The following is a 24,627-nucleotide window of genomic DNA, read 5'->3' as shown; positions in this document are numbered from 1 at the left end:
ATTTGTAACCACCTTAAACCAATTTGCTCACTGCCTGATTAAAAGACTCAAACATACCGCCATGCAGCCAACACTTTCCTCTGGCATCCAGGTGTCGCAGCCTAATTAAAATGACTTCTGTCTCATATCATGCAGTATCAACAAACCTCCAACTGAAACAGCAGTATCAGAACACAGACACATTAAAGTTATCTTCAAAAGACAATCTACAATCCACACCAGCAAACGATAGGAAAATGCTGGTTTACATCCTTTCCAAAAAACTAACACTGAGAAATTAGGCAGTAAACACGATCACACACCTCCCCTGACATCCAAGATTTTGGCCAAGCACAAAGAATAAGTTTATGGTAGTTGCAGCAGTGTCCCATTGAACAGTACTGTACTGTATGTTAGTTAATTTTATACTAACATACACACAGAGCACTTATGATCCCTTTTTTGTTGTTGTAAGATATATATACCTTGTTAATATCCTCACTTTTGTCCATAATAAAAAGTCTCAGTGCAGATAATACAAAGTTTACAAATGCCCACCAGCCAGGCAGAGAGCACAAAAAACACCCCCCGGCAATAATCAGTGCTGTAACTCAAAGCCTGTCTTTCCCCTTCACTCCCTCCAGCGTCAAAAGGGATTTATGAAGGGTTTTAGGACAGTCTCCTGTGCTCAGAAACCAGGCATATGGAAAGAAGCACTGGGCAGCAGAAAAGCAAGGAAGTTTATTCAACTTATTTATACTCCACAGATAGTGTTCTGTGACTCCCCTTTCCATCTCTTGGCTAACATACAACCCAATTTGTTCAACTGGAGACACTGCTAGAATCTGACCCTTCTCAACAGCACAGACATTATTTGTTAACAGAAAGTTTAACAGCATGATAGTTTATGGTAGTGACACTTTATGGAGATAACTAATTAAGACTTGTTTAAAGAGTGAAAATGATACAGCCTTGGCGTGTTTAAATTAAGATGTCTGAAGTGTATTTCAGCTAACGTTAATTCCATGAAAATCTTTGTGCAGAACACTTTCTACAGTTCTACATAGGGGAGGAAATAAAATAACTTAATGGAAACACAATACCCAAGTCTCAGCAGTAACTGAACAGCTTATCACAGCCATTTTTATTTGCCAAATGTAAAAATAAGAAGACAAAACATGATTTTCTTCAGTACTTTTTTATGTGGCCTGCTGTATTGAAATAAAATATGGCTGTCTTCCATAGGCAACTAAAATCATAAAAAATTGCATTTTTCTAGCAGAGCAATGGCCTCAGAGAATATACCGACTGTGCAGTAACATTTTCCAGAAATTCATAACATACTAAGTTGAATGCAGAGTGCTCTGCCAAAGAAAGAAAACACTAGCCTGATCGCTCTACTACCCGATTAAATACTCATTATGCCCCCAGAAGCAAATGTTTTACACTGTGAGCAAAATAACTTACAGAGCCTCACTTCCTCTCCTGCCCTTCCTCCTCTCATGCCCTGTCCCTTATCTGGAACAGAGAAGCCTGTGCTGTGCTCTAACAGCTGGTTTTCAGGACAATCCTCCCTTTGGAAAGAAGTTTTCATCTTTTTCTCCAAGTTAGCATTTGCAGAAGCTTCTGTGGAAATCAGTCCAAGACCTTAGTGTAACAGTCATACATAACATGGAGGGGGACACGTTACTAATAAGGGATGAAAAGGATACTACATGCATATGTTTACTTCAGAAAAACAACATAAAAGTAGGTCTGTCTTTCTAAAATGCTAAGGAACACCTCCAGAAGGAAAAGGCAGGAGCAATAAACCAGTTAAAGCCAAGGGCTTGCACTGTTTAACTAATAAAATAGCCAAGGAACTCCAAGATACTACTGATCATTAAAATGAAATATTAGCTTCTAATTTTCTCTTACACATTACAGAACACAAGTTTGCTATCTTCTGTTTACATCTCTGTTTTAATTAGGTACGTCCAATTTTATTTCAGAAACTGCAGTTTAATTTTGAGCCAAACAGCATAAACCCCTCTAGAAAGAACAGCAGTTATCTGCCCATCAGAAACAAAAGCAAAGGCAATAATAAAACAGCTCAAATTAAATTCACCCTGAGCTCTCACATATCAATATCGAGGGATTTACTACTCCAGCAGCTAGCAGGCAGGCTGTTTTCCTAGAGCTGCACTTTGGTCTGAATGGACCTAACAGCTCAGGTGCTGTATATCATCCCCTTCTAATCCGTTTTCTTCCTTGCTATAGCTACAGCAAAATAATTAAAGATTTTTGGGGCTGTTTTCTTCCTTCCCTTAACCCCCAGCCCATCCCCAGTTAACAGTGAGGAATCATTTTTTAACCTGCACACACTGCTGAGAACTATCAGGTTCAATGAACAAAGTTGACTGAATCTAGTGAGCTGCTGAAACATTTCATGTCCCGAGGCATTCCTCGTAAAAAGGCCAGGGGATGAAAAACATGTTTCCACTGCACTCCAGAAAAAATACAAACAAGCACCTGAAAAGAGTAAGATTTGGAGCACTACTACAACTACAAACAAGCTGGCAGCCAAGCCATCTCACTATTGCTTTTTTTGTTGTTGTTCCCTTCCTATTTTTATCTCTTGAATTACACTTTGGTTCACATGCAGAACAGTTTTATTCAGGTGTTTTACCAAAAATCAGGGAACTCCCTGTCTACCTTGGCATAGAGAACAAGAGGATAAACAAGTGCAGGTTGCCTTCCATGAGTCCTTTCACAACAATTACGAGGCTATCCAGGAATTCATAGTTCAGAGCAAAGAAACAGAAATAAGATGCATGAATAAGCAGGGCAAGAGAGCAGCTGGCAAAGACAAATGTGTATCATTTCCATTTTCCAGAGGTGATTTTTTGACGCACCTTCATATCACTACACTGATTACTGCAAACAACAGATCCAAGTCTCCTCCCAGGTAGGTTACACATTTCAAAGATTTTTCTCTTTAACTGAGTTAATATATATGTTAACTCAAGATAAGGAGTTGGTTAGACGACAGAAACTTCAACCAAGCTACACAAAATGACTTTCTACCAACTCAAAAACTCCAAGTGCTTTGCATAAAGGTTTACCTTCTTAAAAAAAAATAATAAATATATATAAATAAATATACCATATTTCCACAGGTGGTGCTTCCTTACATAGACACGTAAACGTAAAACACTTCTAACATAGTATTTGAAGCTACCACAGAAGTCTCTCTCCCCTCACAAATCCCTACCAGTTGTTTGTTGTTCTTTTTTTTTTTTTTTTTAAAAAAAAAAACATATTGGCAGCTTTCTTGATATCTCAACTACCAAAATAAAAACAGGCAAAAAAGATTGAAGATATCTAAAACACCTGTAAAAATTTACATCGGTATTATTTCATTTCTGAGGATCAGTAAGCAGTATTATTCGAATTAATTTCCTGTTTCTCCTAAAATAAGGCAGCAGACAGTCAGCTTCTTACCAGGAAAAGCTAGAACACCTTAGAAAGACTATATAGATTCTAAAGCAGACCCATTTAGACAAGTTGAAAAGTACACGTTGAGTTTAAAGGAAATTAAGAACTGTAAATGGACACCCAATTCCTCGTATTTCCATTTGCTATTTCCTCCCCTTGGATTAGGGCAGCTAATAGAGAACATTGCTAGCAACATCCTCAACACTGCTTAGCATGCCTAAAATGCCTGTCCCGGCATACCTAAGCTGCTTAACTCCTATAGGAGTTGGACTCCGTGATCCTTGCGTGTCCCCTTCCAACTCGAGACATTCTATGATCTTACTTGAGATCAATCTGCTTGAAAAAACAGCTTTAACAATTTTACCCATGGGAAGTGTGAAAAGGTACTGTGAACTTCAGCAACTCACGGTCATATTCCTGACCCTCTAAAAAAATAGAAAAAAAACACAAAGCACCAACCTTCCCACTATTACGTCTTTTTAGTCTTGCACCACTTGCTAACGTTATTCCCCCTGCATTAGAGTGGAACATTACCCTAAGAAGTAATTAGATGTAGTTGAGAGTAAAGCAAAACCATGCTTTAGTTCCTGACTATAGCTCAGAAAACACTCATCTCTCTGATACAGAACAAGAAAGTGAGGAAGAGACTTTTTTCGTCCTTGAGCAAATGCTTTTTCATTATTTCGGGGTTCAATTATGACATGCAAAACAAGAGCGTCAAATTGATAGCCAGAACTCTTACCACAAACTTAAAATGATGTTATCTCAACTCCAACTGGATCTGCACAGCGTAAGGGCAATAGGCTGAATTTCCCCCTTCTGAGGCCTTGCCACAAAACCCTAGTGAACAGCCCTGCCACGACAATACTGTAATACAGCACAAAGAGATGAAGTTTGGTGATAGAAGTCCAACAGCACCTCCACCATGGGCTTCCCTGTGCCAGGCAACGATATTCATTCCACACCAGCAAGAGAGATCAAAACAGCAAGGAGAGGGAAAAAAACAACAACAACAACAAAAAACATTTAAAGGAAGCTAGTGCTCAATTTTTTTTTTTTTTTAAACCCTCAATACACAAAGGCAAAAATTCAGTTTGATCAATACTGTGTGGAACTAACAACCTTGCCTCAATACTGAGCACACTGTTATCATGTTAAAGCTATAAAACACCTTCACTCAGAAAAAAAGATTGTGTAGTGAACTACTGGTGACATTTTCATGCTTAAATTCTTTAAAAAAATGCACATTCCATGTCACGATTTCCCTAAAGGGAACTTTCTTTAATGTTTAAGCATTAATGAAAAGGTTTCTTAAAAAAAAAAAAAAAACAACAACAGAAGCATTTGTTCACCTTCATTTCTGCTGTTTATCATGTTGCTAACATTCTCCTCAAAGAAGAAAGCAAAGAAAGCTAACTTTTATAAAAATCAGCAAGAAGATAGACTTCTTTTATTTTACCCTAGCATAAAAATGTATTATCTATCCCCACAGGCACACACAGATTCTGGTCATATGCCTCTTGCAAGACTTACATTCTTCTTTGCATCAAACTTCAGATGTTAATTTCAGAGATGACCAGACCATTTAAATGGTCAGAGTACTCTCTTGAGACTAAAAATGCATGAACAAAGTTGCCTCCAAAGAAGTGCAAGCACACAGAAATGGATCTCCTTGTGCCATTCACGTAAAATCTAGTTGAATATATACTACAGTAGGTCTTTTTCGTATGCACGCAGTACAGTTACAAAAAACCACTCATTTATAGCAAGGATACACCTAAAGAGATTATTTTTATGCATACACATATGTATACACATGCATGTAGATATTACACATACAAATAAAAGCACTGGGCTTTTAACATCATGGATTCCCAGCCAGTGTCAGGCTGGGAGTTCAGCACAGCTTAACGAAGGTGCTGTGCAATACAATTCTCCAACATGGAAAGCACACTAGATGACAATTATTCCCTCCTCCAAATTAGTAATTCTTAAAAATATATAGAAAAATTCAACTGATCTTTCCTGGAATTTCCTTACTAGAAGAAATCCCAGGAAATCCTTACTCTCCACAAAAGCTGAAGTTTACACACTGAAAATACATTTTACGATTCCCTGGTTGCTGAAGTGTCTCATTTATTTCCCTAGCTAAGTAAACACTCTCAAATGAGTGGAGAGAGATTGCAATCATTAGCACAGACAGCGTTTTGCCAGTAAGAAAGGTGAACTTGACATCACTTGAATTGGAAAATGATCATATTATTCCTCATATTACATCAGGTAAATATAGTATTCTTTCAGAAGAAGTGAGAAGATTTGAAAATTAAGTCTGCGTTAACCTGTCAGCTGCAGGTGTCTGAATAAGCAAAGCACTTAAGCAGGAGGTGCGTGAATGCCCGCTGATGTCAAGGGTGACAGCTGACATGAAATCACCATCAGCCAGAAGAATGTAATTACATGAAATTACCTCATTTGTTCCTCCTGTGTTTAAGTGCATTACCTAATTTGTATAGAGGAACCAATGCATAAACGTGCGTTCCATGGCAAAGAGCAAAGCCAGGACCCTGAACTTCAGAAGAATGAACCCGCAGCTCCTTGAAGAATTAGTGGATGGGATCCCCTAGGAAACTGTCCTTAGGGACAGAATCAGAGCCTGCAAATCTTTAAGGACACTTACAGCACAACATCTCTTCATCCCCCTGTGTAAGAAATCAAGAAGGCAAGGCAGGAAAACAGCACAGCTAAGCAAGGACCTACACATCAAACTGAGGCGCAAGAAGGAAATGCACAGGTAAGGGAAGCAGGGACATGGCCTGGGAAGAGTACAGGGATGCCATCCACATGTGTAGGGACGGGACCAGGAAAGCCAAAGCAGAGGTGGAACTGAACCTGGCAAGGGCTGCAAAGAGTAACAAGAAAGGATTCTAGAGGTCCACTGCTCAGGAAAGGAAGGCCAAGGAGAGCATTCCTCCTCCAATAAATGAGAAGGGAGAAATGCTAACAACTGACACTGGGAGGGCTGAGGCACTCAATAACTTCAGAAGAAATGGATTTGAACGGTAGAATATTCAGTGGATAAGGAATTGGCTGGTTGGCCACAGCCAGAGAGCTGGAGAAGAGAAGGCTCCAGGGAGACCTCATCACGGCTTTTCAGTAATTAAAGAGGGCTACTAGGAAAGATAGAGAGCAACTTTTTACGTGGGCAGAGAGTGACAGGACAAAGGGGAATGGTTTTAAACTAAAAGAGGGGAGATTTAGATTAGAGGTTAGGAGGAAATTCTCTACAGGGTGGTGAGGCCCTGGCCCAGGCTGCCCAGAGAAGCTGTGGATGCCCCATCCCTGGAGGTGCTCAAGGCCAGGCTGGATGGGGCTTTGGGCAATAATTATTTGCCTTGACTAAAAAAACAAACAAAACACAAGATGTTTTTGCCCCTACATTCTCAAGTGAACAGGTATGTTTGAAACACAACAGTAGGGCAGATCATAGATTTCCTTCCATGTTTTTGTTACCGATAGGTATGAATAATTTACAGCTCAGCTACTCTGACAAGCTCAGTAACAAACGCACACAGAGAAGTGTTGAAGAAGACTCTCGCTTTTGGAGGACATAAAACAGCAGGATATTTAAGAAATACAGGAAACCAAGGGAAAGCAACTAATCTGTGTAACTGGGACAGAGCTGTAAATACTGCTGCTTAAAAATGTTTCAGAAGACTGCCATGCTCTATATTTTCTGAAACAGATCAGATTTCTACAGTAATATTCTCTTCCACAAAAACAAGTTTGAAGAAAAAAAACATCTTTCCAGGGATACTGGAACTTACTTCTAGTAACAGATGTAACAGGTTTGAAAAAGCAGTGCATGGGGGAGATTTTTTTTTATTGGAAGGTTTAACTAGGTTGAGGGTTGTTTTTTTTTTTTTTGTGGTAAAGCTCCAAAAAAGACAATTTAACATATTTACTTAGTTTGAAACCAGTAAAATATAATGCTAACACACCTATTACTATGGTTCTTTTTCAAATGATGATTTTTTTCCTTCAACAAAAAGGCTTATCCTCAGAATCCTGCAATAAGCCGATGTAAGATAACTAGTGGCAAAAGCAGAATCACTGAAACCTCAAATCCTTAGGTACAGTTACAGGAAAAAATGTAAAGCTCTCACATCACTAATAACAGACCAGAAATGGTTTATATTTTTTCTTCAAGATTTTTTTTTTAAACAAAAATTTCCAAGTATTTATCTCACTGCCTTTTGCTTAGGCCAAAATTAGTCAGCATGTTCACAGCTTCCCTTCTCACAAGCTTTTCTATGGTAGGCAGCTTCTCTGACAGAACAACTGCACGGGGTAATGACAGCACCTGTTCTGCGTGCACAGCTCTTCATGATAAAACAGCAAATTAAAGATGTTACTTTACCCCAGTAATGGCCAAACTTTTTGGTTTTAAAATAAAAGCAAATTGCTCATACTGGGGATTTAAACGCACAAACGAACACATCCCAGATAAACACACCTCCTTCCTCCTTATTTATCAAAATGATTCCACATCATTCCCTGTTCAGGATGCACCACATAGGAACTTCTATTAACTCAACTCTACACACATGGAGAGAGATCAATCTCTGTTCTTCCACTCCTAAACATGGCAGCATTTTGGGTTTTAGTCAACTGCCCATGAGGAGGCACAGACGAGCTATTTTTATTTATACTTCAGGTAGCTCTCTCAACTCTCTGAAGTTAGGAAAACATTAAGAAGGAATTTCACTTTATCAAATGAATTGGACTCACAAGAACACCTACACAGATTGTACTGCAAGAACTTCCTGAGCCACAAAAAACATGTGCCTCAGATCAAAATACTGTCACTTTGTACTGCTGTATAACACACTTTTTTTTGCATGTTTTTAAAGAAATATCACAAATAGCTTCAAAAAAGAAGAAAATGTAATTTTACAGAAGATTTCTTTAAAATTTCATTTTTTTTTTTTTACAATAAGAAGCTTTACTATCTTAACCACAGGCTTTTATTATTTTAAACGTTAGTGAAATTACTGCAGAAAATGATGTGTGAGCAATTTCCATTCAATATTGCCTTATTTAATACTTAAATAAAACGGATTTGATCTTAATATAAACAGAAGTAACCTAGTTGATCCTGCTTCTCGTCTCATCCTGTAGCTATCTCAGTCTCTACACCCAGATCCGTTTCTCACATTCAGTCGAAGCTGAAGTTGAGGAAGGGAATCAGAAACATAGATAGCAAGGAGCCAGATGTCACTATCAAGCTGTCACCCTCCTATGTCCAACTACTTTGCCTGCTTCCTTTAGAGTCACAATGAATTACAAGGAAAGTATCCAAATAGATAAGTCAGCAGACTCTGGCATGGAGAGGAGAAAAACTGACAGCAGTTTCATTTGGATAATTGATCATGTATCTTGACTTCATCATCTTATACATAAGAAAAGGAAATTTCATTTAAAGCAAAGATTTCGAAAGTTCTTATGAGTTACAAGTTCTTTCAGCTTATACCATGCCTCCTCAAGGAATTCTGCAAGACACACTAATCCTTTCTATTGAGTGAAAACATATGTATCACAATTCAGAAAAAAAAAAAAGATTCTACATTTTAATTCTCAGTATACTTAAACCAAAGTTAACTGTAACAAACAAGAAAATGAAATTGGAAACATCAGGAAAAAAAACAACAGTTTGATAAACCTAAAACCAACTTGAAAGATTATTTAAGTCAAATTATTCCCTAAATTCACATTATTCCACAAAAACATGATCTACAATTGACAAGTTTAATGAATACAACGCTTCTCTAATCCAAACAGAAATCTTTACCTACAGAGTGTATCAATTACTCTCTTTCAAATCAGTGAATTTAATTTTGAAATAATGCATATGTATGCTGGGGGGAGGGGAAGTAGAAGGGCCTTATAAATAATTCTGTAAAAAGCCACCCAGGCAAGCATGTCAACCTTTCTGTAACAAGTCCTGGCAAAGAAAACAAGAAACTCAAGAACTTTACATTTGTTTTGGCATATGCAAATTCTGCAAACCTGAAACAGTAAAGCAATTTCATGATACTCAGATACTGTCCAAATAGATGAAGCTCTGTAGTTACGGCCAACTCATACTAAAAGCCAATCTGGCAAATATAACAACCAGTCAAGCAAATCAAAGCATATATGCTGCCAACAGATCTGTCATAGTTTCACTTGACCTCAAAACTGCACTCAGAAGAACATACTCTCCATGACCAAAAATCCTACAGTGCAATAGAAACTATGTTCACAGGTTTGTAACTCTTGGACTTCATGATCTTAAGAGGTCTTTTCCAACCTGTATGACTGTGATTCTATTCTATGATAACCTTCGTGTGCCATGAGCTAAGTTCAACCACTCGGGAAAAAAAAGTTATCACAGGAGTATTACTTACAAAGTTAACTAACAATTTTTAATCTGTTCCATTTTGAAGAGGCCACTAATCTAGATCATTTGAATAACAAATATTCACATTATTGTTTTATCTGCCAGTGGATCTCTGAACAGCTAGTTCAACTTTCTGCACTGAAGATGCCTCTGAGAACTGTCTTTAAGTAATTCTGTTTGAAAACATCTAGCTCTGCAAAAGTTGTCACAGTAAGCTTCCCCAATTGTTACTGACAACAGCAAAAATTGTGCCTAATTTCTATTTTCTGAATACTTCAGTTAAGCTAACTGGATCTTGCTGCACCTTTGTTTGCTGAAGAACTCATTATAGTTCTTTAATATGAATGAATATTAAAGTATGACATTTCTTTTCATTGTAGTTATTAACTGAATTAAACCCTTAATGCTTCCATTGCAACTAAGCCAAGAGTTTATCAAGTCTCTCCTTCTAAGGCCCAAATATCAGTTACAGCCTTTTTTTTTTTGCCTCTTCTCTGAAAGTCTCCGTGTTTGCATCCTTCCTAAACTGTGAAAATCAAAGCAGAGACTGTATTCCAATAGCTGTCTCATTAGCTTTAAGAGGTAACCTCTCTCAGGTCCTACTTGATATCCTCTGATTATAAAGCCTTTCTGGCTAACACTGTACTCAGTATTTATGCTCTTAATTGCGTCAGGAGTTTCACATCTGTTTTAAAAGTCATCGCTATCTGCAGTCATCTTCCTTCTCTTAATACTTCCACTCCTTCCTGTAACATTTCACACAGCAGACCACTTTTTACCTGCAGATAAGTTAGCATTTGCACTTTTACGTAGCTTTGCCAGCTCTGTACAATTAAAACAGTTTTTATTATTTGTCATTCAGTGACAAATTATTGACAAATTGTGAAGAATCCTAAGATTTCTTCCTCACAGAAGAATCTAGTTCATTTTTGAGCACCTTGCCTTTGCTACTTGGATCAATACTGCATTACATGCCTTTTTTGAGTGATGACAAAAGCAGGAAATTATTTTATCGTATCACTGTTGTAGAAACAAAATTAGGTGTGTCTTAAAAGCAAAACAGAAAAATTACAGCATCAAACTTTGACATACTACTCCCTTTCAACACTTCTCGTTGTAACAGGCACAGCAAGAAACAAATTATTCCAAAGTAGCATGGGGTCTAATCAAGAAAGGCATTTAGGTATCTTGTTTTCCATTCCCTTCAAACACACCGTAATGCTGCTGCATGCATAGAGTCACAAGTCAAGGCCACAAACGTTTAGCAGATTTCTCATAAAGAGAAAGTGAATAATGAGGTCTCTTGTCAGTCATCCACTCAAAAATGCATCTCCCTTTCCAATAACTTGGAAGTCAGAATGTCCAACTGCATGTTATTTTTGAGTAGCGCTCCAAGAGTCTCCTTTTCATCAGTTTCTAGTCAGAACCAAGTATAATTTGTCTTAAAACATGCATCTTAACCTCACAAGCTTGAAAGCAGTGAGAAGAATCAAGTGCTGTCCTAAGAGAAAAAGGATGGATACACAAGCATCTCCTTCTTTCAGACCTGTGGCAAGATGATGGGAGTCTGCCAGTATTCATCCACCAAACTCTGATTTGCAGGAGATTCTCCTCCCTCAACAGAATTTTTCACGAGACACTCATATTTCTCCGAGCTATGCGGGACAACTCCAGGCTGTTTTGCTGATAACCAAATTTTCTGAAGAGCTGAACTGAAAATCAACATTCAAGGGTTTTATTTTTGTTTTCATTGAAGGCCTGAGAAAAACTATCTGCAGCAGGAAAATATTTGAAGTGAATGTCAGGGTCAAGAGATGTCTTTGGAATAATTTAAAACGCTGTTAAAATTTACAGGATCAACTATTTATTTTTACAAGCTCACACCTCAGAAATTAACAAAATTTTGTCCCTTATATATTACCACAGATTTGTCAGTCACTGCAGATGAATGAATTTTGAAGTACTGTTCCACAAAGCAACACTTGGACAAAAATTTCAATCAATTGGTAACGGGCATGTGGTAAAATTCTAATATTCTTTCCTGTGCATAAAACTGCAGACAGAAATACAACATTCAGCAAAAATCTGTTAAGCCACAATTATTATTGGTTAGTATTTTTAGTAGCACCAAAGGAATACAGGTTTATTCCAAAAATCCCTGCATCATTAGGCTAGTCTTTCCAAGGGAAAAAAAACACTACTTCGCTAAAAGAAAAAAAAAAGAAACTTGTGCAAAACAAATAAGGAGAATAAGCCTGGTAGTAGACAAAGTGTTCTTTTATGAACGCTGTCTAACAATATAATATTGGGATAAAGGAACAGCTAGTGAGGTAGTGAACTTAAGCACTTTTTCTAGGGTAGTTTTATTGTGAAAAGCTAAGTAATCTTTTAAAGTCCTTTAAGTAATCTTTTAAAGTCCTTGAAGAACAGAAACAGAACCATCAAGTGCTGAAGTTACAGCAGAAACACCTGCGGTCAAATACAACAATGTTCTGGGACCCTTCAGAATTCAAGAGAACACACTAACAGGAGATCAGTCTTGCTCAACACGTATAAAAGTTTCTCTCTTCAGATGTTAAAGTCCAGAAATTCATTTTTGCATTACAACCATGTATTGGCAATGCAAGGGCCTAAAAGCATCACTTTCAAGAACTGTTTTTCAATACCAGAACACTTTTGTTTTCCACCAGAAAGTTATTACAGCATGTTGAACTAGAAGACACCTTGCAGAGGGCAAACGACACTGCAATGAAAGCACCTCTTCTCTCAGCCAAACCAGACAGGCCTTTCCCTGCAAGTTCTGCATAATTTAATGATACTTGGCTTACTGATAGTTGTATGGATTAACTAAAAGAGCATGAAAAACAAACGTAAATTGTGAATAAACATTATTTCCTCTCACAGAAAACAGCACTGTCACAACCCACAGTTCAGGAACTAACTTTAAGCAGGGGCCATTGCACAGTACAGAGTCATTCCAGAAAAAAAGAAAAAATTAAAGAAAAAACAAACATAATTTACAAATTGTTATCTTTACTACTGCCTGGCAGCAGGCAACTCATCAGAAACTACCAGTTTTCGTTGCTGCTTCTCATTTTCAGAAAAGCAAGCCAAAAGTACAAGTTCAAAAGCCCAGGCAACAGTTTGCAGAAGTGGAATATACAGGCTAAGGCTAGGAGCATACCTTCAGAAAGCAGGACCGTAAGTAAACTCAACACAAAGGAACACTTTTTATGTATCAATGATACGTATTAAAAACTAAAAGCAATTTGTCATTGACATTTTGCACTTCAAAACTAAAGGAGGTGCATACAGAAGTTATATCACTCACTGTGACTCCATTATCACACTTTCCATTTTTCTATTAGAGATTCTCACAGAAGAAGAAAAAAAGAAAACAAAACCCAGCAAATCCAGCCAAAAATACAGAAAAAAATCAGAAATGTTGCCAAACATATGGAGTGAAGTTATCTTCTATCTACAATTTCCAAGTTTTGAAACAAACTCCTAAAATTAATTGCAACCAATTGAAGGTACTAATATTAGTGAAAAAAAGCAAGCTTTTATCCAAAACTAGGAAGCCACAGGAATCGACTTTTTCTGTCTTTTGTGTGTGGGCATTTGTCTATAATTCAGAGAAAAGCTGAAGTACTAACAGGTTCTGGAAACAATTTTTTTAAATAATAATAATAATAATAATAATAATAATAATAATAATAATAATAATAATAACAATAATAATAATAAATAATAATTAATAATAATAATTAAAAAAAAACGGGGAAAAAATTCCCACCTCCATCAGAGCCATCCAAACTACTAGCAGTAAGTAGCAGAGTTTCTTTTTATTTTGTTATTTATTTTAAAAAACACTTTTATGTTGGGGTGGGATGCAGCTTTCAAAGCATGTTTCAGGGATGATCCATGCTCATTTGGATCACAGACTTCTCTCATCCCAGATATCTCATGGTTACTGTGAGAGAACTGTTTTCATAGTAATGAATAATAACTTCAACAGCAGCTAACAATGACTCAACCCTTCACTATGATTCACTATTCTCAGACTTCCCTCTTTCCAGCAGTCCTGTAATTTCCTCTCTGCAGCAAGTGCTGCACAGGTAGCACTTGACTCTTGCACCTGCCCTAATGTCCTGTTCATTTCTGACTGGTGGTCAACGATAGTGCTAAATTATCAATTTATTTATTATTTATAGTTTATTTTTCAAATGCCAGCTTCTTGTCCTCCTCTCCTGTGAGCATTGCTTACACAGGAAAGAAAAGCTAGCTTCCTGCTTCCAGCTGTTCCGTGTTCCTTTTGCAATGAGCATTCTGAACTCCTTCAGGAACCACTGGAAACAAAGCACGAAAACAATTCATGACAGAAGCTCCCAGCAGCAATTCCATAAAACTAGGGACTCATAAAATATTCCATTCAGGCCCTGCTAGCAGTAGCATTTTGAATGTTAGAACCGTATCACAGAGCAGAGGGAGTTGTTACTGAAAGTGCTCTTGACAATTAAAAAAAGCATGCAAAAGAAATATTCACTAAAGTTCAGTGATATTTTGGAACTTCAGTATCACAAGTGACAATCAAATTTTATGAAAATAGCATACACAGCATACAATCCAGCTAAAAAAAATCATGCTGTGCATACTAATGTTCTCCATTGATGTTAAACAATTTATTATGATCATAACATGAAGTAAACATACATTTCCAACGTCTCAAATATAAACGTAGTGAAATACTCAGCGTTTTCTTCACTATAATAAACAACTGTGTACATGTAGTTAAATTGAACTCTTTTTTTTTTTTTCCCCCTCAAGAAGTTTTGCTAAGTATCTTTTCTATCATTAGTTGGTCTTTCTGGCACATATATTTCAGTAGGAAGAAACTTCAGAAGGAAAACAAAACAAAACAATGTGAAGGTCACATCTTGCAATTCTTACTCCTAAATAACGTGTATACACACACACATACACACACCCTTCCCCCTCACAGCATTCCCAAAGCTACCCTACACATCTGACCTCTTTGCTTTCTTTCCTGTACTTTTATACTGATATTATCACTTCCTTTATAGCTTTGAAAAGGCCTACAAGGATCATCCACCATCCTTGGGCACGGGAATGCTAAAATCTTTGTATTTCCCTTTTCTTTTTAATGGAAACACTCTTCCCCTTCTGCAAGGCCCTTCATACTTCTATTCCCTGTAAACAATGCCAGCTGTAATTCCCTATTTGTTACTGTTAAGGAACTTCACACTTGAGTTGGTCTCACAGGACTCCTAATCTCTTCAAACTCCGCACTTGCCTATAGCAGCTGACCTAGAAATAAGAGATACAGAGAAGGGGGGAGCTGTTCATTATGTTTCAAACCCCTGCACACAGGGACAATATCCCCATGCACGGGGACCTGAAGGCAAAACCAAAGTTAATCCAGCACTTTTACATGCTAGACTTACCAGTTCTCTTTGGAAAGCAGGGATGTGACAAAAACTTGCAAGTTTTAGGATTAGTACAAGGTACACTTCGAAGTCCCTCTCCAGAGAACCTCCTGTCTCTGTACGTAGTCTCTTTCCACAGAAACCATGCTGTAAGCAACTCTGAAAAATGCTTTGTTTGCACTGTATCAGTATGGAGGGCCTACCCCAACCCAAGTTTTAAAGCCTTAATTGTAAGCAGTTAAATTTCTCACCATGGATACAGTTCTACAAACACAAAAGATTCTGCTACAAATACTACAGAAATAAGGGATGATGACAAATACCTTTACACAGGTACCAAAGCTGTTTGCAGTGGGAGGTTCTGCCATTTCTGAGGTATTCATTTGAAATCAATTTAATTATAGCTCTTACATTTTATATGCGTCCACTCAAATCTTTAAATTACACTTAGCCAGTTCTGTATTTACCACAAAAAAGTGAACCAGTCATGACTAAATGAGTCTGAAATACCAATCAGCATGCTGTCCTGGTGTATCTTTTTTATCACTTGACAGCAAAACTTAGTAAGGGTATACAGGAATGACTTCTCAAAGACTAACTTGAAAGGGAGCAGGTTCGGTTAATTCAGCTTTCTGTTCAGCAATAACACTCCACATTTTTGTTTTATTTTCTAAGGGATGAGAGAAAAACAGATGGTTTGTATGGGGCTTTAATGCAGTTTGGGGAAATAAATACTGGAGATTTTTCAATGTGATTTGTTTTGATAAATTCAGCTGGATGATAGGAAGGCAGTAATACCTTTGTAGTAGTTACAAATCAAGCACCTCTCATTTTAAAATAATGCAGGGCAACTACAAAAAAAAAACACAACCAAGCCTATTTTACACTCATGAAGTAAAAAAGTCATATTAGGACTTTGAAGAAAATTTTTAGCTTTTTTCAATTTTTTTTTTACCAGCTCATTTAAACAAAGACAGACTTTTCCTTTTTCTCCCTTGTATGTCTGCACCTGCAAAACCGTGTTAATATTACAACAACAAACAGTACCTCGGTGCACTTCAGCAGACAGAGGGCATGGTAAATTATTAGATGATGTCTTTTGGATATTAGCAACGTGTAAACGTCCACATTTACCTACATTCTAACACCTACCTTCAATTCATAATGACAGAAAGATTCAGTAAGTCATAGTGGGACAGAAAAAAAGATCCAACAAGTGCAAACCTGTATGTAGTTACTCTGGAAGACAAAGTTAACATCCTCCTGCTCATACCTGCTCAACTTTGGTTTACTATATGCAACGCGTAGTGCTTAACACAACTTTGGTTGTTTTGATTATGTTCTGAAACCCTTAAACTGGCACCAAACTAACCTTATTAACAGCACACACACACACAAATCACTTAGCCGTTCCATTACAGATGCTTATGTTTCAAAATTACTAACTTCCCTCAAACTGTTTAAGACTACTTCCTTCTCCTAGTCTACTAACATACGATGTAGACAGAAGCACTTTCAGATCAGAATAAAGGATTTTTTTTAATTGTGTTTGCAGCCTTAGTAAGGAGAAGGGGCAGTAAGTTTCTAAGTGTTCCTTACACTTACAGAACTACAAATATTTCATTTTCCTCCATCATTACTGTGAACACCTGCACGTCAGGTCATTTACCAGCTACTCAATCCAGCCAGACTCAGTGAGAACTTCAGAATATCTTTCCTATCCTTAAGAACAGTTTCAGTACTCAAATAAGCAAATGTGCTCCCCATAGAGCCTCCAGATGTTTTCATATATGCGTAACTCCACCAAACGTAGCTGCACTGAAACAAAAAAATTACTGATTGTAGCAAAACTCAGCAGAATTACAAGAGTATGTAGGACGAATATCTTCAGACAGGTGAACAGGAAAGAGAAGGCCGATTTGTGTCTTGGAAAGTAGCACAGAACAGCAGCCTACCAGTTTTACACATGCATTTGATTGTGAGATTCCTACACCTTCAAGTATGATCAAATATAATGAAAACCAGCATACTAACACAAGATGTATGTTTTTGTAATTCTTCTACAGAACCGTATCACATTATCAGTGGTCTACAGAGCCTCTGTATTAATCCAAAAAAGGAGAAAAATTAGGAACTATAAGAACACTTGGGTATCATAAATATCCTTGTGGTAGTGAACTAGTATATTCTAAACGGGACTTCCAGACATTTTACTTAAACTATTACAACAAGGAACAATCCTGCAGCATAAATATATCCGTACATCACAGATTGTTAACTTTATATGGAACTTTGAATCAATGCTTCTTTGTTCCAAGTTCTCTACTGGAATACTTTATATTTGTTCTTCATATCAAGTTAGAATACTTACAAAACTGGGAACAGGCTTCCAAATTCAGTCAGTAAACACAATTTTCTAAACTATAGCTGTTACATCTTTTATTAAAAGGAAAATCCTATTCTTTCCTGTTTCTAGGTGGTAGGGATAGAAAATAGTATCCGTTAAGAAATATCTGGGCATGTTATTACTATCTATCATGTCCTGTAAAAACACAGGTGAGCTGACTCTAAGCTTCTGCCAAGAGGGATTCTAAGTACTATCTTTGATTATCATTCTAAGATTGTTAAGAATTCTACACAGCATCTAAATATGAAGCTTTTCTTCCTTTTTATGTAGTTATGTGTTTCAGAGGATAAACGCCATAGTAGAGCGTTACAATACACAAAATTATGTTAAAACAGCAATGTTATAGTCTCTAAGACAGCAACACTAGTGAAAAATAATCTAGAATACCATTTCACATTATTGAATGTTGCTGCATGTCTAAAATAAGTCAGACATACTAATTTAAAAAAGGAAAGTTTATATAAGCTTTATGATCCAAACAGAAACTCCTACACCTGTAAAAATAAGAAAATCAATAGGTATTATACTGCCAAAATGACTGCTTCCAACGAAACGTGCATTTTGGTTTCTCTGTAGTTTTCCAAGCATCAAGGTATACCATTTAGTGCAATGTTCCCTTCACCTGAGTGGTAACTGCTCAATTTTGATACTTATGAGGATTAGTAATTGCTTAAATAAAGGTTAAAGATAACTCACCACCATCCCTCTCTCTAACTCTGTGAGTATGCACACTTTTTGCTTTACTGTGCCCTGTGTTGTCACCGTATTTGTTTTCAGGGCTATCAGAGCGCCGCAACATTTTATTTGGTGGTGAAGGATCTGTGGTGTCTCGCATCTTGTCATGACGGTGATCACCACCACCGGGGTGACTCTTGGATGAGTACTTAAGAGCCTGTAACAGAAGATCGCAAGAGAGCAGGCATTGACATTAGACAGAAAGTCACAGAAAAAAATTAACATCAGATCTAAGTTTTAGACCTCTTTCCAAAATACTTTTAAAGGTAATTAATTTTTCATTTCCCATTTATTAATCAACATTAGCCTTTCTAATTTTAATTACCTACATTAAAGCAACAAGTTCTGTAATTAGAACTCAAACCATTTGCTCCCACCATGATCCAAAGTTAACAACTGCCGTTAGGATGGACCTAATTTCTTTATCTTTCCAGTGATGGACTGCATGCTTTCAGCAGTACATAGGCTGCAGTACTTCTGACACTTCTGGGAAAAGCACAAGTTCTGCTGATATTAAGAGAATAAACAGAAAGTTGCATTGAATCAGTGTAAACTTTGAATATCTCCTCCAGACTGTAATCGAGGGTGCTCAGTTTCACCTTAAACTTTTGTGAGGTGGATTTCAGTACTAGCAACCTGGTAACAGATGTAATAAAAATCTAGTTTGGGGAGCGTGTAACTTGACAATTTGGGGAACATGTAACTTGATAAATTAATTTTAAAACGTTTACCAAAAATGACATATTCTGCCTCTCTCTGACGTGCTTGATTTTGCAGCTTGAGCTTCTGAGGGGCAAGTGTTTACATTTACATGAACTGTCACTGACAGCTGCCCTGGACTGTCAGATTGCTCTTCATGGTGGCACAAATACCCAGAAATGTAATAAAACACTTCCATTATGTGCCCTAAGGAGAGCAATATCACCACACGCAGCATTCCCCACATTCACACCCTGAGAACCGATTTTTTTTTTCCCCATAGCCAAGACAGAGGAATACAGCACCTGCCTGACGGAAATCCAGGTTATTGCCAGCAGCTCAAGGCTCTGATGTTCGGCGAAGGAGCCCAGCAGCTGGCAACCGTCGAAATTAACCCTCATTCCACCCCCCCCCCCTTCAAGTTACTCAGGGTCTCCAATCGAGCCCTGCTCAGGTTTCAACCCACAGCCGCAGTTTTGGGGCGAAGAAAGGGCTAAAGAAGGGGGGGCGGGGGGGTGGAACAAGCCTCCTTTTGTTTTTGGGAGACCCCCACTCACCTCCCCCCGGGGGCTCCGCTCCTCCGCCGCCGACCCCGAGCCGCTCTCCCGCCCCTCCCCGCCTCTAGGCCCGAGCCCGGCCCGGCCCGCACTAGGCCTCTCCTCCTCGGCCCGGCCCCGGCGGCCTCGCAGCCGCTCCACAGCCCCGTCCCCTCCTCGGGCAGCCTCCCCCCGGCTCCTCACCACCCCCTCAGCGCTCCGGGGCCCCCTCAGGGCTGCCGGGGGGCGGCGCGGCCTGCGGCGGCGGCCGAAGCCTGGGCTGGAGTAGCTCCCCCCCCCCCCCCCCCCCCTTCCCCTCCTTCCCCTCCCCTGCTCCTCCTCCCGGGCCTAGCGGCCGGCGCTGCAGGTACCTGGTAGGGCTGCGAGTCCCCCCTGCGGTCGTGACAGCTGGAGAGAGAAATGGAGAGAGAAAAGAGAGAGAAAAGAGAGAGGCGTTAGGAGGAGGCGGCCCCGGGGCAAAGGGGGGGGGGGTGGGGGGGGCCCCACAACATGGCGGAGGGGCCGGGGGCCTGAGGAGGAGGAGGAGGAGGAGGAAGGGATTTACCCATCACTGAGTCTCTGCTGTTTCCTCGCATACATTACCATCAATGCCCGGCCTGTGTGCGTGAGTGTGAGGGCACCAGCAGGCGACGGCCGCGGCCGGGCCACGGGCGCCGAGGGGGGAGGAGGAGGAGGGGGAGGCAGCGCTCCGCCTCACCGGGGGCAGGCAGGCAGAGCACGGCGGGGGGGGGCGGCTGGGCTGCGAGCAGCGCTCACGGGCCCATCTCCTCCTCCTCCAGACGCCGGCAGCTCGGCCCCGTGCCCGCTCAGACGCCCCCGGAGCGCCGAGGCCGCCGCTGTGGGAGCCGCCGCGGCCGCCTCCTCCCCCCGCTGCGCCGCCCGCCGCCGCCGCCGCCGCTCCTCCAACTACATCCGGGAAACGCGGGCGCCGCCGCGCTCGGGCAACGTCGGCTCTTTTCGGCTCTTTCCGCCGCGCGCCGTCCCCGCTGTCCCCTTTGCTCTCGGGCGACTCTGCCTTCGGCAAACATCGGCTGCCTTCGCCCAGCCCCACGCCCCCCGCTCCCCGCCCTTCGGCAAACATCGGCTCTTTCCGCCGCTCCCTCCCCCCGCCCTCCTCTGCCGAGCGCTACCTGTCTTCGGAAAACATCGGCCGTTTCCGGAGCGAGGGCTCGGGTTATTTTCCACCCCCCCCTCACCCTTCGGAAGCGCACGGCTCTTTCCGCCACCCCGCTCGGCGCGGCCGTTGGCGGCGCTGAGGGGGCGAGCCCGGCGCTGAGGGGACCGCAAGAGGCGGCGGGGGGCAGCGATGGGGCGCCCGTAAAGGACCGGCTCCGGCTGCGAGGTAGGAAAGGGAAGGTCCCGGCTCGCCTCCCCTTCCGCCCGGGGACTTGATGTATAGGCAGGAGCCATTTTGTGCGCGGCGCGGCCGCGGCCAGGAGGCGGCCGGCGGGGAGGAGGTGGTTGTAAGATGTCCCTGGGGGGCTGCGCTGCTTCAGCATCCCCCCTCAGGGGGACGGGGAGAGGGGCGCTGGAGGCTCGGGAGGGGGGTGGTGGGGCTGGGGGGGGTCAGATTGGGTGGGTTGTGGTAAATTCGGGTTCTGTGGGCGAGGGGAGATGCCTTATTCCCCTTATTTTGCTTAAAATCTGGTGGGTGCTGCTGGTTGTGCTTGTTGAGCCCCCCTGCTCAGCCCTCTCTGCCTTTTGTCTTGCTCCTATTCCATCAAGGGACACAGCATGGCCCACCTCAAAAACAGTGTATAAACCTTGAACAGCGTATCCTCGGCCTGTCTCAGCGTTATCATCACATTATATATACTAACTGTTACAGAACTTTCTATTTTCTCCTTGTTTCCCTTTGTTAGGGCGCAGAAGGCTGTTGCCAAGAAGGGGACCTCAGGAAGCCGTGGCAGAGCTCGGGCATAGGAGTGGAGGATGACTCAGCCGGGAGCTATTCTTCAGGGTTACAATAACGAGCTGGTAAAATACATCGAAGACTTATGTATGCAAAAAGAGGAGCTGAACAAACAAATTCAGCAAGCAGAAGAGGAAAAAAGTAAGCTCCAGCATGAAATTCAAGCCCTGAATGAACAACTGGGGCATGTGTCTGAAAACCTGGACCAGAAGATAGCTTTGCGGAATGATCTTAGCAAAATTCTTAACGAAGCTGAAACTGCTTACATGAAGATTTTGGATAGTTCTAGAACTTTGCTTAATGTCCTGAAGAAGGAGGTGGGAGACTTAAAGCATACCCCAGAACTGAAAAGTAATGTAACGTGAAACTGTCAAGTGTTTGGATTCCAAAGTACTAAAATTCTGCTAGGTGAGACATGGCTAGCCGCAGAACTCTACCTCAGCAGTACAAATAGAGAGGGACTTTCCCTTCAACCTTCCTATACAATTCCCATGGTTTTTAAATGCATTAGAAAAAATGTAGATTAAATAGATTAAATAAAGTTGCTGTTTTGTTATTAACAAAATCTATATAGTCACTTAAATCACTGCAAAGTTATTGCAAATACGTAGTTGAGGCAGATTTGAGGCTGTCAGTTTTTCATGTGGTGATGTTTCAAGGCTATTCTGAAATACAGGAAAAAAACATTTTATTTTTGAGCTTCAGGTGGTTGCTGCTGAATGCCTGAATATTACTTTAAATCTGGACAGATCTCTTACCCCCACCTGCCTTCCCCTGCCCTTTTTTTCTTTTCCCTACTTGCCCAGCTATGGAGAAAACCATTGCAAAACTAATGGATGCAAGTAAATCGGATAATACTTCTTTTCACTTTCTGAATACTTAGGGACCAAATACTTAGGAACCAGCTACTTGGCTCCTTCCTTTTAAGGGGTTTGGAGGTTTCTTTCAGTTGCATGCACAAAGACAGACAGTGTTTACAGTCATCTCCTACCTGGAATTCAATTAAGGTAAGAAAACATGAATAGTGCAGGGTATGGAAGGTTAAACTGTAAGAATCCACATGGTTCGTGCATTTTCTGAAGCTATACTCAAAAACCTTGTATAGAAAGGAGTCACGCTGGTGAAAGGTTTAGGTACAAGTACATACTCCCTGCTTGCAAGGCACAGCACTACAAGCAGCTATATATACACCATGTATACTGGAGCTAACTAAAAAAGAGATTGTAAAGAAGAGTGAGCAACGTGGAATTTAGAGAAATAAATAAAAATGGAACTTTAAAAAAAAAAAAAGAGATTGGAGGTAGATGGGCAGCTGTTATCCATTCTTATGGATGAGGCACGTAGTTCAGAGCCTTGGGATGAGGACTCCAAACTGACAGAGATCTCAGTCCTGTTTCCTGTATCTCGAAGTCACAAAGTCTCTCTGTGTAAGCACATGAATTTTGTCCTGCTCGTTCACGTATAGCAGCAACTTTAACCTGTTTTGTAAGTCAAATCTTCATTCTGTAACAATTCACTGAATTGAAACAAGTGCAATTGCAATTTCCCTACTTGATAACCATGTGTCTCTCAGGTGCGAGTATAAAGGGTATGCAGATGTGAATGGTTTTGGTAACGGCTCTTCACCAATAATTATAAGCAAATTTTATATCCTTCTGATTGCTATGCTCCATCTTCTGCAGCAGGGATTAGCGTGAGGGAGCTAATCAACAATTGTGTAGCATTTCCACTGGCTTCCCCTGAGTAGCGCTGAGGTGGTAAAATGAGATAACCTCAGGAGTGCTGTTACTGTTGTAGTACCACCCTATTCATGGCACCCTTGTTTATACTGAACTGAAGCATAAAAGCAAAAATGTTTTTCTTTTAGTAGCTGAAGGTGATTTGACTGGATGTATCTTGGCATTCTCTTTCCCCTTGGTCTGGTCATGGTAGTAATTACATTGCAATAGGATGTCTCTGAAAAGCACTAACTAAATAGCAAGGACTTGTTTTTTTAAAGTTGCACGTGTAAATGGGTTCACTTCATTAACTGAAAGGGAGCTTGAAATTGTCTACTTTAAAAACAGCTTTTACTGGGGAAAGTTTACAAAGAGCAATAATGTTAATTTCTTGTGTTATCCATCTCAGACAGTAATTCAGTAATTACTGGTTGCTTTCCAAGTAATCCTATACTATAACTAATGTCTCTTATTACTTTATTTAGGATGTTAAAACCTTTGGGGGAAGCATTGGAAGTCTTTAAAGATATCTACCTCACAACCTGTATTACCACAAAGCGTAGCTCAACTGCAATTGCAACTTGAGATGTGTTTTTTTTAAAGTTACAAAATCAAGGGGGAATATAACTGTTAGCTAATATTTACTTCCATTGCGCCTCTCAAATTTCAGATAAGAAGTTAAGCTGTCGTTAAATCTCTTTCTGTAGTCCCAAACTGTAAATTTTCTGTTTAAACTTGGATTCACGAATGGAGAGCAATAATAGCCTATCTCCAGGGCTTGTTCATCATAGAATAACTCACAAGTGAGGCAGTCATTGTGAAGTGTACCTGCAGAATGGTGCTTAAGAATGGCTCCTGTCGTTCTGTTCTGTATTGACCCAAAGGAATGCAGTGTTTCTTTTTATTGAAGTCATAAACCTTATTCAGGTGTGTAGGTCTTCTGTATTTTTATCGATTGTCTGGTATACTTACAAATCTTGACAAATTTTCTTAAACAGCTTCAGTTTGTTCAGAGGACGTGAATTAAGACACTTCTAGAAGAGAAATGATAATCTGGAGATCACAGCAGCTCTGTGGGGCTGGCTTGTGAAAGACACTACCTGAAGTAAGACCGGTTATAAATCTGAAGCATCATATTTATTCCTAACTTAATTTTCTATGTTGTTTTTTGCATGGCTTTCAGGGTTAGATCCAGCAAGGTACTTGACTGTTGAAAGCTAGGGGCTTTAATGACAAAGTTCAGGTTACCAAACTGTA

The 24,627-nt window shown here is 40.1% G+C and overlaps 1 protein-coding gene and 1 non-coding gene across 6 annotated transcripts in view; one reads left to right on the top strand and one right to left on the bottom strand.

Moving 5' to 3' along the window:
• The window catches only part of WAC (WW domain containing adaptor with coiled-coil), a 58,053-nt gene extending 37,424 nt beyond the window's left edge, over window positions 1-20,629 (bottom strand). For 4 of the 5 annotated variants that reach the window (XM_027450564.3, XM_027450566.3, XM_027450565.3 and 1 more), the window contains exons 1-3: window positions 20,285-20,629; window positions 20,091-20,127; window positions 18,446-18,641 (exon numbers count right to left, since the gene is read on the bottom strand). In XM_027450564.3, coding sequence (XP_027306365.1) covers window positions 18,446-18,641; window positions 20,091-20,127; window positions 20,285-20,325 — 274 coding nt within the window. In that variant the 5' untranslated portion in view covers window positions 20,326-20,629. The remainder of the gene's footprint in view (window positions 1-18,445; window positions 18,642-20,090; window positions 20,128-20,284) is intronic. The other variant, XM_027450568.3, reaches the window with a different exon arrangement.
• A 337-nt stretch (window positions 20,630-20,966) lies between these two features.
• LOC101792949 (uncharacterized) lies at window positions 20,967-22,217 on the top strand. Its single transcript, XR_011807065.1, has 2 exons — window positions 20,967-21,082; window positions 21,603-22,217. It is a non-coding gene; the product is annotated as an uncharacterized protein (transcript).
• Window positions 22,218-24,627: the final 2,410 nt, after the last annotated feature.

The sequence above is a fragment of the Anas platyrhynchos genome, chromosome 2, assembly GCF_047663525.1.
Source record: "Anas platyrhynchos isolate ZD024472 breed Pekin duck chromosome 2, IASCAAS_PekinDuck_T2T, whole genome shotgun sequence".
NCBI lineage: Eukaryota > Metazoa > Chordata > Aves > Anseriformes > Anatidae > Anas > Anas platyrhynchos.
This window is presented reverse-complemented; position numbering and strand designations above follow the sequence as displayed.